This window comes from Arvicanthis niloticus, chromosome 1 (genome assembly GCF_011762505.2).
Source record: "Arvicanthis niloticus isolate mArvNil1 chromosome 1, mArvNil1.pat.X, whole genome shotgun sequence".
Lineage (NCBI taxonomy): Eukaryota > Metazoa > Chordata > Mammalia > Rodentia > Muridae > Arvicanthis > Arvicanthis niloticus.
The window spans coordinates 151,847,632-151,860,735 of record NC_047658.1 but is presented as its reverse complement, the minus strand read 5'-3'; the positions used below and the strand labels follow the sequence as shown (position 1 = coordinate 151,860,735).

The 13,104-nt window shown below is 37.6% G+C and overlaps 1 protein-coding gene across 22 annotated transcripts in view; it reads right to left on the bottom strand.

Annotated features, from left to right (window-relative positions):
- Positions 1 to 13,104, bottom strand: part of Btrc (beta-transducin repeat containing E3 ubiquitin protein ligase) — a 170,485-nt gene that overhangs the window by 69,346 nt on the left and 88,035 nt on the right. For 18 of the 22 annotated variants that reach the window (XM_034497315.2, XM_034497285.1, XM_034497323.2 and 15 more), the window contains one exon: positions 9,073 to 9,150. The exons of the other annotated variants lie outside the window; for them this stretch is intronic. In XM_034497315.2, the coding sequence (XP_034353206.1) occupies positions 9,073 to 9,150 (78 nt within the window). The remainder of the gene's footprint in view (positions 1 to 9,072; positions 9,151 to 13,104) is intronic. 22 annotated transcript variants of the gene reach the window in all.

Here is a 13,104-nt window from a genome sequence, read left to right as displayed (position 1 = left end):
ACACACACACACACACACACACACACTTAAAAAAATGTTAAGATGAATCTGGAAATACTCAGAATGGACATGAGTCAAAATGACAGCTAAAGAGGCTTTCAGCTAATCTGGAACAAACTGAATATAAAAATATATTTAAGGAGGCTGATGCAGGAAGATTGCTGAGAGTTTAGGTCACCAATAACTGGCTAACACAGTGTGTTCTAGGTAGCATAGTATACAGAGTGAGACTCTTTCTGAAGGAAGAGGAAGGGAAGGAGGGGACGTGCCAGGAGGGTTGTATTTGAAGTCAGCCTGGGATACACAATGGGATGCTTGCTCAAAACAAATGTGGTGAACACAAGCCTGTAATTCCATGCAGAGGCAGAAGGATCAAGAGTTCAGTGCCTGAGATTCTGTCCTAAGAAACCACACTCAGGAGGCTGCAGAAACGGTTTAGTGGTTAAGAGCACATTCTACTTGTGCAGAGGCCTAAGATAGGCTTCCAGCACCCACATTATGTGGTTCACACTGCCTGTAACTCAAGCTCCATAGGATCCAATGTAGTCTTCTGACCTCTGCAGATACTTGCATGTACTTGCGTAAGCCTCCAGACTATGCACGACGTAACATAATTAAAAATGTAAACAATATTTAAAAAACTAACCAAAACCAAAGAAAACAAGTCAACAAATAATAAACAGAGCACAAAATATATAAATTGTCCAAAATTACATAATCCAAACTAAGAATCCAAATAGCTGTACATGTTAAAGAGACTGAAACTGTTATAAAATTTTTCAGAAAGAAAACTTATGATCTAAATATATTCCCTGGTGAATTCTATTAAGTTTTGAGAAAGAACAGTAGGATCATACATAAATGCCTTCATGACATGGAAGAGGGCAACACTTCCCAACTCAGTTTACAAGATCAGCATAGGCCTGATACCTGATACCAAACTCTACCAAAGATACTAAAAAGAAAACTTCAGACCAATATCCCTTAAGTGCATACAGAGAACTTTTTTGTTTGTTTGCTTGTTTGTTTTTTGAGACATCATTTTATTGTGTAGTTCTGGCTGTCCTGGAACTCACTTTGTAGACCAGGCTGGCCTCGAACTCAAAGACATCTATCCAACTATCTCTGCTTCCCAAGTGCTAGGATTAAAAACGTGAGCCATCATCACCCAGCTGAGAGAAAAATTCTTAAAAAAGTCGACTCAAGTATTAGCAGAATAATAAAGCAGGGGTACAGATAACATTGCAGATTTTTAGAAGTGTTTAACTCGGGGCTGGAGAGATAACTCAGCAGTTAAAAGTGCTCTCAGAGTCTACTTTACTTCAGTTCCCAGTTCCTGTAAGCTCACAACTGCCTGTAACTGCAGTTCCAAGGGATCCAATGCCTCTGGTCTCTGAGAGCACCTGCACTCATGTGCACACATTTCTACAAACATATATATGCACATACTTATCTTTTTAAAAATCATTAACTGAATTAAACACCTATTTATAGATTTTTTTTTTTTTTAAAAAGTCAGACGTCTGGGAATGAAAGGTAAACTGTTTAGTCTTTCTAATAATGGATGTTCTAGGTAGAACACCTAACTAGCACTGTGCTTGATGATCACAGACTTAACATCATCACCTCAAAAACAAAACTGGGAACAAGGGGAAGATGTTTTATCACACCAATTCAACACACTTTGAAGGTCAAAGTTATTAAAATAAAGTAAGAATAAGACTAAAAGCTATCAAGAAAGAAGAAATCAGAGTCTTTATTCATAAAAATAAAATTATGAGGACTTGTATATAGTTCAATGGCTGAGCACATGCCAAGAAAAGGGAAAAGTTTACCAAAGTTTCAGAGGGAGACACGAGATGGCTTAGTGGGTAAAGGAGCTTGGCACCAAGCATAACAACCTGAGTTCTAGTTCAAATCAGAAGAGGAGCCCACACCTGTCCTGTGATCTCCACTGTGTGCTGCATTATTACAGGTACACACATACATGTACATATAAAATAAATGTAAAGTTATGGAGGGAGCTGGGGATGGTGCCTCATACCTGAAATGACAGAATTCAATGGCTGAGGCAGAGGACTGTTTCAAGTTCAAGGCCAGCCTGAGCTTCAAGGTAAATTCCAGGCTAGCCAGGACCCTGTCTCAAAGAACAGAACAAAGTCATGAGAGCTAGAATGATTTATTTCACTCAAACCTTCCTCTCCTTGTGTCCAGGGGAAGATCAGGTAGAGTCAGAAAACCTACTCCAGCAGAGAGCTGTTAGGGATACAGACTTGTTTTTTTGATACTCCATCTGTAAAGTGGGTACATGACTTTTGCTTATCTTCCAAGGAAACAGTAGGTAAGCTTTGTCAGGCTTTTGACCACTCTGTAGTAAATAGCCTCAAACAATGCTTCATGATTATAAGATTCCCTTCACTTTGACTCAAACCAGTGAATATAATAGCTGTAGGCGAGCTAGGCACTGTCCCCATGCCACATCTGAAAAGGTAGCTTCATTGCTCAACCAGAGGCAGAGAGTTGTGCGTTGGAGTACTTTAATACGTTTTTATATTGCATATAAAGAACATAAGCATAAACCAGTAAGATGCCTGGCTGAAAACTACCTTCTTTGTGAAAGCAGGCTGTAATTCTGAACAAGTTTTCAATTTTCACACTGCTGTTAGGGTAAAACATTTTAAAGAGTTTAATTTTTTACAATGGATTCAATGACATAGGATTATCTAACAAAGTAATGGCTAATCAATAGAAGGTTTAGTTGTCAGGTGAAACATATAACACACTAAAAGGGATTGATTGCCAGGTCTCTCCTTATTTACTAGAAGGTATATATTTAAAATGACACAAACTTGTTACCAGGCTGCATTCTTTTAACCTTGCAAAGGGCTGTTTAAGAAATCTGTTCAACAGCCCTATAGCAAAACAAGATAAAGTATAATGAAAATGTTTAGTGACTGGGGGTGTGGTAGGAAAACAGGGACCTTTAGATATATAGTAACATCAAATCATGTCCCAGGCAAGAATACGGGCTAGAAAAATCAAAGTACAAAGCAATTTCAGAGAAGCTAGAACTGGGCCTTCCAAATACCAGCCAGGTGCTGCCAAACCCACCCAGGACACAAAGCTCTAAGCCAGCGGTTCCCACCCTTCCTTATGCTGTGACTTTAATACTGTTCCTCATGCTGTGGTGACCCCCACCATAACATTATTTTTGTTGCTACTTCATAATTGTCATCTTGCTATTGTTATGAACCATAATGCAAATATCTGATACGCAGGATCCCTGATATGCGGCTCCTGTGAAAGGCTCTTTCAACCCCCAAAGGGGCCGCGAACCACACACTGAGAATCACCACTCTAACTGATTTCCTTCCACGTTATTCAAAGGACAGATTTTTATTTTTTTAGAGTGTGTGCAGCTGGGCACAATAGGCTTTTTATTCCTCCTTTCCTCTTTTTCTTTTTTAAAAATGGTGCATCTAGATTAAGCATCCAACACAAAATGAATTGAGTCCATATGGACTTTGACCAACATATAAGCTATTTCCTTTATAATTTATTCACAGTTATCTCAACTCTCTATATGAAAATACACTTTTTATGGTCATTACAACCCAGGAGTTCAATAATATGTTTTCTACTAAGTCAGTGATTACACAATTTATCAAAGAATGATTACACTGAAATAAAAATAAAACAAAGCACTAACCCCCTATACGGTCTTCTTTCCTCAAAGTAATTTTAAGAAAGCTGGTTATTAAATTGCTTCTTTTTGAAGAAGGGTTTTTGTAGCTAGACATAAATTGCCAACCATGTTGGTTTTTTGTTTGTTTGGTCCCCCAGCCCCCTAAAAAATGTTATTAGGCTCTGAAGAATCCAGCAGAAGTGGGAAGTTATAGAAACAAATCACTTCATCAGATTCAGATAGATCACTTTTGTCTTACTTAAGAGACCTACATTAATTACCTTTAGGATCTTTTACATAGACTATTTAAAATATGTACCATTTTATTATTTATTTCAAATGAGGTGCTTCTTCCAAAGTATTAAATAATGTCTACAATTGCAAAAGCATTTTTATAAATAGGTAATTAAAACAGATGACTAAAATTAAGTCAAGCTGCAAAACATTACCCAGAATGCACTGTGGTTAGTTTTTCTTTTTTTAATAAGCAAGCATCCCAGGCAGGTTTTTTTTTTTTTTTAATCCAAAGCCCAAAGCACTTCAGGAAGAAGAAAGAGGAGGTAGGAAGTTTCAAAGGGTAAAATATATGTATATAATGAAATAATGCTGAACCCTAAAGTATTTACAACAAAGTCCCTTAAGCATAGTTTGTCATGGTGCAATTACACCTTGCTCACTGCCAAACCAAAGCGCTTACTACTGCCACTAGAGGGAGAAGTGTCTTAATACAAAGTGACGGAGGACAGGGAACGGGTTTTCTTGAGCAATTATCAGAACAAAGCTCCCTTGGCTGTGTGTACCTTCTAATTACTCAATACAATTAAAATGACTAACCTAAAACAAATAGAAGAAAAAAAATTGCTTGCCTGATAGCAGGGACTTCATTAAACTTTTCCCCCTCATCAATCAAATCAGAAAGAAGAGAGTGCCATCATACACAACACTGGAGCTGGTAAAGGAAGTGAATTCTGTGGGGTTCAACTCCTTTCATGCTTTTAGAGAGAAGTGATTCCTGAAAGTAACATCATGGTACACCCCTGGATGCTGCCTGAAAACAAACTGTCCTCCAAAGAACAGAGCCTGGTGTCTTCTCTCAGCCTGCTGCTCGGGAACTGCTGTGACTGTTTTGTCAACAGACACTGATGTCATTTTCTGTGCCTGTGATGTGCCTCTTCATCCCACTTGCCCAACTGTAAAAAGGAGCCAAGGCCATCTCACTGGCTCTTTTAATGCTGTTCCTTCATACTGATGTTTAGAACAATGTAGGGATTTTTATCAGGGGAAAAGAAAATCTCAGGCAAGGAAAATAGCTACTTATTCCATCCAAAAGACTTACGTAGTTCCTTTTGTAAGGCTTAGTCATTAACAGAAGATGACAACAGACTCGTTTTTCTTTCAGCTGACAATTGTGACATTTTTTCCCCCAGAAGCATGCAAGGTGTTGAAAACCTGGCAGCTGTTACCTCCTGGGATGAAGATACTTTTTTATCCTCCCTTGACAGTTTAACTCAGTGGGTCAGCACCTTTAAAGACTGCAAAGTATCCTTGAAGAGGATGGAAGCTTGAATTACTGCTCCCTCCCTAATCAATGTAAACCCTCACTGCAGGTGAAGTCTCCATCTATAGAGGTGCACAGGGCAGGAAAATGTAATGCCCTGAGCCAGATGGTTTTTATCTTGTTTTTAAAGAATAAAGGAACAAGCTAACAAGGGAGACAGCTACTTTGTTAGCTTCTTGGCCTCTCTCATGGCTTTGCATCCCCAGGGTTCCAACTACACAAGAGAAAGAATACAGGAAAATGTAAACACATAAAGAAATATAACTAGAGGGCTGGCATCATGCTGCTTTCAAAGAGTTGAGAGAGCTCCACTCAATGCTTTATTTATCACTGCCCACGTTCTCAGGATGGTAAGTGGACACACACACAAAGGGGGTGGAAGACCGGAGAAGAATTAGGCAAAAGCCACAATTTACTCAATTACAGAGAAAGGGGGAAGCTGACAGATCCTATTAGCTCCAATGTGAGCAAAGAAAATTTGCATCATGTTGTCGTGTGACATTTTCACAAAGCCTCTTTAGGCCTTGCATCTCTCAGTCCTTTGCCTTCATCACACATGGCATAAAACTTTAAAAGAGGCTGTGGTTTCCACAGTTTAGGAGGATAAGAATAGAAAGGAAAGTGTGTCTATATAGTATTGTTTTTAAAGTTCACACTTAATGACAAATGATGACAAAAGGAGTTATATCTCTAACCTTCTCCTTCACTATTTTTGGTAATTTCCCCATTAAGTTGCCATTATATCTGTTTAAAATGTTTTAAGTCACCAGTGAAACTATATGAAAATTGTGATGAGGAAAACATTATATTTAACAGATATAACTTTTACCTTGTGTTAGTTTTGTGAGCTGTTTTTCAAAGAATCTGCCCATTTTATCTAGCCAATTTTTGGCATAAAGTTATTTATATTTATATTGATATTCCATTATTCTCTTAATGTCTCTAAGAATTAGAGCAATAACCCTTCTTTCAGCTCCTCCAGTAGTAAAAGAGCTTTTCAAATTACTGTTTAGTAGACATGTCCTATCAACAATGGCAATCCTTTGCCTGAGAATAATCTATATAAACTGTAGAGTTTAGTTATAACAATATTAGGTTGTTAAAATTCAAGTGAATTTTTTTATATTTAAGGGTAAGAGATTACCGAAAGCTTATTAGAAATATGTGCAGATGAATTTCAACTTAAGAGACTTACACCATGAAGCCACACTCACTTTAGGCTGGCCTTGACATCTTTTTGTCTATAGATCTTGACAATAGACAAACAAAATAGCAAATGTCATTTCCTTGTTGTCAAATGCAAAAGAGAAAAAGAGGAGTTTAAACAGCTTGTGTATTATGTAGTGCCTTAAAAAAAATCAGCAGCGGGGTAATCAAGTTCAGGGCAGTCCCGGACAGCTGCCCTGTGACCCGCTTCCACTGACCCTGCTATTCATCACTCTTTTCCAAGATTGAGAGGGCAAGCTCCTAGGGAGTGACCACCACAATAGACAGACACAAGCCAACAGTAATCTGGTTCGAGCAAAAAACCAGATGGCACTGCAATAAATTTACAAATCTGCATTCATGGGGCTGTTAAAACACCCAGAAGCTAAAAGGCTCTGAGGGCCCCAGGAGGATCCCCTACTTCCCGAATTCTAAAGGCCATTTCTCTTTCCAAGAACACTGAGTCCATGCTCTTCACAAAGAGAATGGAGATAAAAACCCTTTACAAAGAAGGGAGGGAGGAAAGCCTCATGACCTAATTAATCTCTAGAGCTTGGATCTCAACACTGAATGACAGATATTAGAAAAATCATTTTGGAGAAATTGAGGAGGGGGGTGTAAATTAAAGTGGAGAGGGTGAAGCAAACCTGCTAAAATAGCAATGAGAAAAAAACATCAAATTTTTTTTAAGTACTGTACACAACAGATCTTGCAAATAGAAAATGATTCAATAATGTATGCATTTATTTTTAAAACGAATCAGATTAGTCCCATGTGTGACCTGCTGGTCCATCTGTATGTGCTGGACTTAATAGGCACGGTTTTGTCTCTTGCTTCAGTTTGAAGTATGAGAGAGATAAATTTAGTTTAATTTTCAACAGATCAGCCTATCCATTTTCCAAATGGACCATCTGGATCAGCCTATTAAAATTAATTTATAACTTTGCAGAGTGAAAATTCGTTTGTTAGCTTAAATAAAGTTGCCAAAACTTTTTGTTGTGTCATTGTTTTTTGACAGTTGCTTCTGTTCTGTGTAGTGGACAGAGTTTCCGTCACCAAGTTTACCTTATTCAATATTGCTCTATTGATTTCGCATACAGATCTGCTGTCTATCTCCAAATAATTATAACTAATCATCTCGACATCAACTTGTTTGTTTTGAAAGCTTCCTGTATTGACTCAATTCTATCTAAAACAATTTATTTTTATAAAAAAAATTGGCAAAGTGCCTTCGTGAAAAGGAGTTAACATATAAAAAATAATTGTGACATGCTTTTCATGTGCTTTCCCTTTAGGTTAAAGCTATGAAAACCAGAAAAACCTGGGGCTGAAGTAGAAAGTTTTTGGAAATAGTGAGGCCGACGTTCCAAATCAATGAGTAGCTCTGGCCAAGTCTAACTTCTTCAAGCCTCCATTTGCTTCATCAGTAAGCTGGAAACCATATCATATCTACCAGCTCAGCAGGGTTATCACAGGATTAAATGAAATAAATATGCTCATTGTGGGTATCCAACACAAACCACATCACTGGTCTGTGTCCTAGAACAAAGGTCATAGACACAACCAATTAAAATTATCTGTACTGCTACCCATTTATACAATTTTATACTAAAAATATTAGGTAACATTTATTTTCTAGCTATAATAATTTAATAAATAAGCAATTTAGTGATTTTTTTCTGTCTCTAAAACATTATGAAGGCGTTACAAGTTTTTACAGGTAGTGAGGACTTTTTTTTCATTCACTATTTTGGATATTTTAATGAAATAAAAATGAGACTGAACTTTCACAAGTTCCTATGGGAAGCAGGACACAGAGTCCTGAGGAAAGAGGTTTATATTTTTCTTTTCTTCTCCTCTATGTCTGTACTATGCAAACATGTGAGTATGGATGTACATGTGTGTGCATGCATGTGGAGGTCCTCAACTACTCTGTACCTTGTCCATTGGCAATCTCTCACAATGCTGGATTACAGCTGGCCTGCCACACTGTGGGTCCTGAGGGTCTCAACTCTGGTCCTCATGTTTCCAGGGCAAGCACTTTAAACACCAAACCATTTCTCCAGTCCCACAAAAGCAGCTTTAAAGTAAACATCAATAGTAAATTTCACTTTGGAAAAAAAAAGACTAAATAAATTAAACAAATTCAAACTAAGAAACCCAACTTTGTTCCAGTTCTGTGTTTGTTGCTTAAATATATGACAAACCTTAGCCAGGAATGAGGTGTAGGTTTGTAATCCCAGCACTCAGGATGTTGAGGCAGGAGGCCTAGGACATCGAGTCTTCTAGCCTAGACTATTTAATGAGACCCTGTCTCAGAATTTTTTTTTATTAAAATTAAAATGTATAAATAATCCTCTCTGGGAAATAAATATTAGCGTTAACTATTTCATGTCCACTCTGTGAAGCACCTAAGGTCATCTTCCCTAAACAAGACTTCTTTACTTCAATTAAATATTTAATATATATTCTGACTATCAAATTGATGGCTATGACCAGATCAACTTCAGAACACAGGGCTCTTGATTTAAACTCCAATTTTTAAGAATGACAGTCAAGGGTTTCCTGTCTTTTGTTTTGTTTTTTAGAAGCTTTTTATTTTAAGTAAGACTGAATTTCATACCTGTCTAAGTGAATTCTTCTCTGGTATTATCTTCCTAGGGGGTTCGCCATTATTACAGTCTTCTCTCTCTGAGGAATTCTGTGAAAGAAAGTAAGCTTTAATTCAGTTCTCATTATCTTCAATCTTATTCTGTGGGAGTAAACTGCATTACATTTCTAATTCTGTAAGCTAGAACACCATGTATATTTATGCATTTGAAGATTTATATACATACAGACATACACATATGTAAAGGAAACCATATGCCCATGTATATAAATAAATTCATGTTAGGATCTGGCTGCTTAAATGCTACTCAGGAGGATCACATTGACGAGAAGTCTAGTTTATCATGCTGTGACACTGGGATGTGAAGAAAGTCCTAGGCTGTGTTGGGCAGTGGTGGCGCTTGCCTTTAATCCCAGAGCTTTGGAAGCAGAGGCAGGCGGGCGGATCTTGAGTTCAAGGCCTGCCTAGTCTATATACAGAGTGAGTTCCAGGACAGCCAAAGTTGTAGGCCACATTTAGACTGATGACAACATGAATTATGATTATCATATTCTCTTTTAAGTAATTATAGTGTCCAACTATTTTAAATGTTGGTTGATATTGGTCTAGACTCTTAAAAAAATCTTCCTCTTTTCATTTCAAGGAGCATAGTTCTTAGTAACACAATTAGTGTTTAACCTGTGCATTAGGATTAGAATCCATTTTTGTCCCTATCAGTTCAAATAGTAGCTATAAGATCCTAAAATGTCAATGGGATTTTTATATACTGAAGAGGAACAATTCAATTAAAACCAAATTCAAATGTGTTCAAATTGGCTGAGTTTAGTAGTTTATAACTTTACTCCCAGCGCTTGGAAGACAGGCATGAAGATCTTTTGAGTTTCAAGTTTGAGGCCAGTCTGGTCTGCTAATGAGACCCAAACAAACAAACAAACAAACCAAGAACAACAAATGTTATCCATTTGCAAAACAAACAGAAAATCCCAATTACATTTATTTGAATTCTCTATTAAAAGTAACAGTTTATAGCTTACAGCTGACAAATTTGATACATTATATAAAATTACATTCTAACTGGAGTTACTTTATTTTTAGACTCAGGACATATTTTCAACATATGAATTTATCTGAAAAATTTTATAATGCATAAAATTATTGTATAATCACCACTGTGCTGTAAATCAACATAAAAGATATTCAATTTTGGGAGAAAAAGGGAATACATTTGAAATTATGCAATAATTTTACTGTTTATAAAAGGCTCAAACCAAAAAACAAACAAACAAACAAACAAACAAACAAACAGCTGGGCAGTGGTGGTGTGCACCTTTGATCCCAGCACTTGGGAGGCAGAGGCAGGCAGATTTCTGAGTTCGAGGCTCATTCACTACAGACTGAGTTCCAGGACAGCCAGGGCTATACAGAGAAACCCTGTCTTAAAAAACAAAAACAAAAAAATAAATAAAAGGATCACCTGCTAGTTTAATAGCCACTGGGTGATTCTTGCTTGTGTCAACTAATTACTCTTGAGTTTATTGACTCAAGAGGAAAATAGTTGAGTTAATGAGTGTATAGCATTACAAACAAGGAAACTAGGCACTGTTGTTTTTGAGACAGGGTCTCATGACACAGCTTTGGCTGACCTAGAACTCTGTCTCTGCCAGAGTGCTGGGATTAAAGGTTAGGTGCTATTGTTAAGAATTCTTTTTTTTCCTTTTTTTTTTTATTAAATATTTTATTTACATTTCAGATGTTATCCCCTTTCCCCATGACCCCCCCCCCCAAGAACTACCCATTCCATCTCCCTTCCTCCCGTCTCCATGAGGATGTGCCCTCACCCATTCTCCACCCTCAAATTCCCCCACACCAGGTATCCAGCCTTCAGGGGACCAAGGACTTCTCCCACCTATGTCCAACAAGGCCATCCTCCCCTACATATACAGATGGAGCCATGGGTCCCTCCCTATGTGCTCCCAGGCTGGTGGTTTAGACCCTGGGAGCTCAGGTTGGTTGGTATTATTGCTCTGTCCATGGGGCCACAAACCCTTTCAGCTCCTTCAGTCTTCTCTCTCACTCTTCCATTGGGAACCCCATGATTAGTTCAATGGTTATCTGTGAGCATCTGCCTCTGAATATGTCAGACTCTGGCAGAACTCTAAGAAGGCAGCTATATCAGGCTCCTGTCAGCATGCACTTTCTGACTTCCACATCAGCATCTACCTTTGGTGACTGCACATGGGATGGATACCCAGGTGGAACAGTCTCCCGACGACCCCTCCTTCAATTTCTGTCCCACATTTTGTCTCCATATTTGCTCCCTTGAGTATTTTGTTACTCCTTTTAAGTAGGACCGAGGCACCCACACTTGGTCTTCCTTCTTCATGAGCTGAATTCATGTGGTCTGTGAGTTGCACCTTGGGCATTGCAAGCTTCTGGGCTAATATCCAATTATCAGTGAGTGAATACCATGTGTGTTCTTTTGTGATTGGGTTACCTCACTCAGGATGATATTTTCTAGTTCCATCCATTTACCTAAGAATTTCTTGAATTCATTGTTTTAACAAGAAAAAGGAGGAAAAATCTGTAGACACTGTTAGAGCTGTTTAGATTTTTTTTTTTAATAGGTTAACCAAAAATTTATTCTGGCCAAGCCATTATTAAAAGCCATTATTATAAATTTTTGGTTAACCTATTAAAAAAAAAATCTAAACAGCTCTAACAGTGTCTACAGATTTTTCCTCCTTTTTCTTGTTAAAACAATGAATTCAAGAAATTCTTAGGTAAATGGATGGAACTAGAAAATATCATCCTTTAAGCTTTAGTTCCATAGGATCCAATGCTCTCTACTGACCTTCATAGGCACCAGGCACATACATGGTGCACTGACATACATGTAGACAAAACACCTACACACATACAAATTAAAAGGTTAAAATAAACAAATATATTTAGGATGAACAAATCTCTTTATTATTTATAAATATATCCAAATATATTTAGGATGAACAAATCTCCTTTATTATTTATAAATATATCCAAATATATTTAGGATGAACAAATCTCCATTATTAAAAGAAAGCCAACCAAGAATGAAAAATCCAGCACAACTGTTAAATAAAACAGTAGTAATGCCAAGTGACTGGGATATAAGGGGCAGGGAACTGGCTACCGCCTAATATTAAAGGAGAAATGCATAGTGCCAGTGAGTTAGAGATGAATAATCACTCCCAACTTGATAGTAACAAAGAATGATGAAATTGCCACATGAGCCTACTAGGTCACCTGGGTGGTCCTCAGGAACCTCTCCACCAACACTCAGAAGAGTTCAATTACTTATCTATCTGTACTCTTGGTGAGAAGGAATCCCAACAAGAAAGGTACCCAACTGCTCTGCTCAACAAATTAAGTTACAGTCAATAAACTCAAGAGTAACTAGTTGACACAGGCAAGAATCACCCAGAGGCTACTAAACTAGCAGGCTACTCAAATAGCAGGTGAGCTTTTTATAAATAGTAAAATTGTTACATAATTCCAAATGTATCTCCATAAGATACTTAAGAAAAAATAGTAACTCTACAGTGGAGAAATCTGGCAGATAAAGCACTAATAATAAATCTCTTGGTCTAGAGAGATGGCTTTTCAGAAGCATTTCCTGAGGGCCAGGGTTCAATTCCCAGCATCTACAAGGCAGCTCACACTTATCTGTAGCTTTAGTTCCATAGGATCCAATGCTCTCTACTGACCTCCATAGGCATCAGGCACATACATGGTGCACTGACATACATGTAGACAAAACACCTACACACATACAAATTAAAAGGTTAAAATAAACAAATATATTTAGGATGAACAAATCTCCTTTGAAGTTAGTTTCCTTGTCCCAAACAAGAAAACATCTACTCCGGGTGACTAAATGGTAAAAGTGTTTGCTATATAAGCACGGAGATCTAAGTTTGGATCCCCAAATTCATGTAAAGCTTCTCTAAGCCCAGCATTCCTGCAAAATAGGAGGCAGACAAGCTTGTGGGCTAGCTAGCCTGTCAA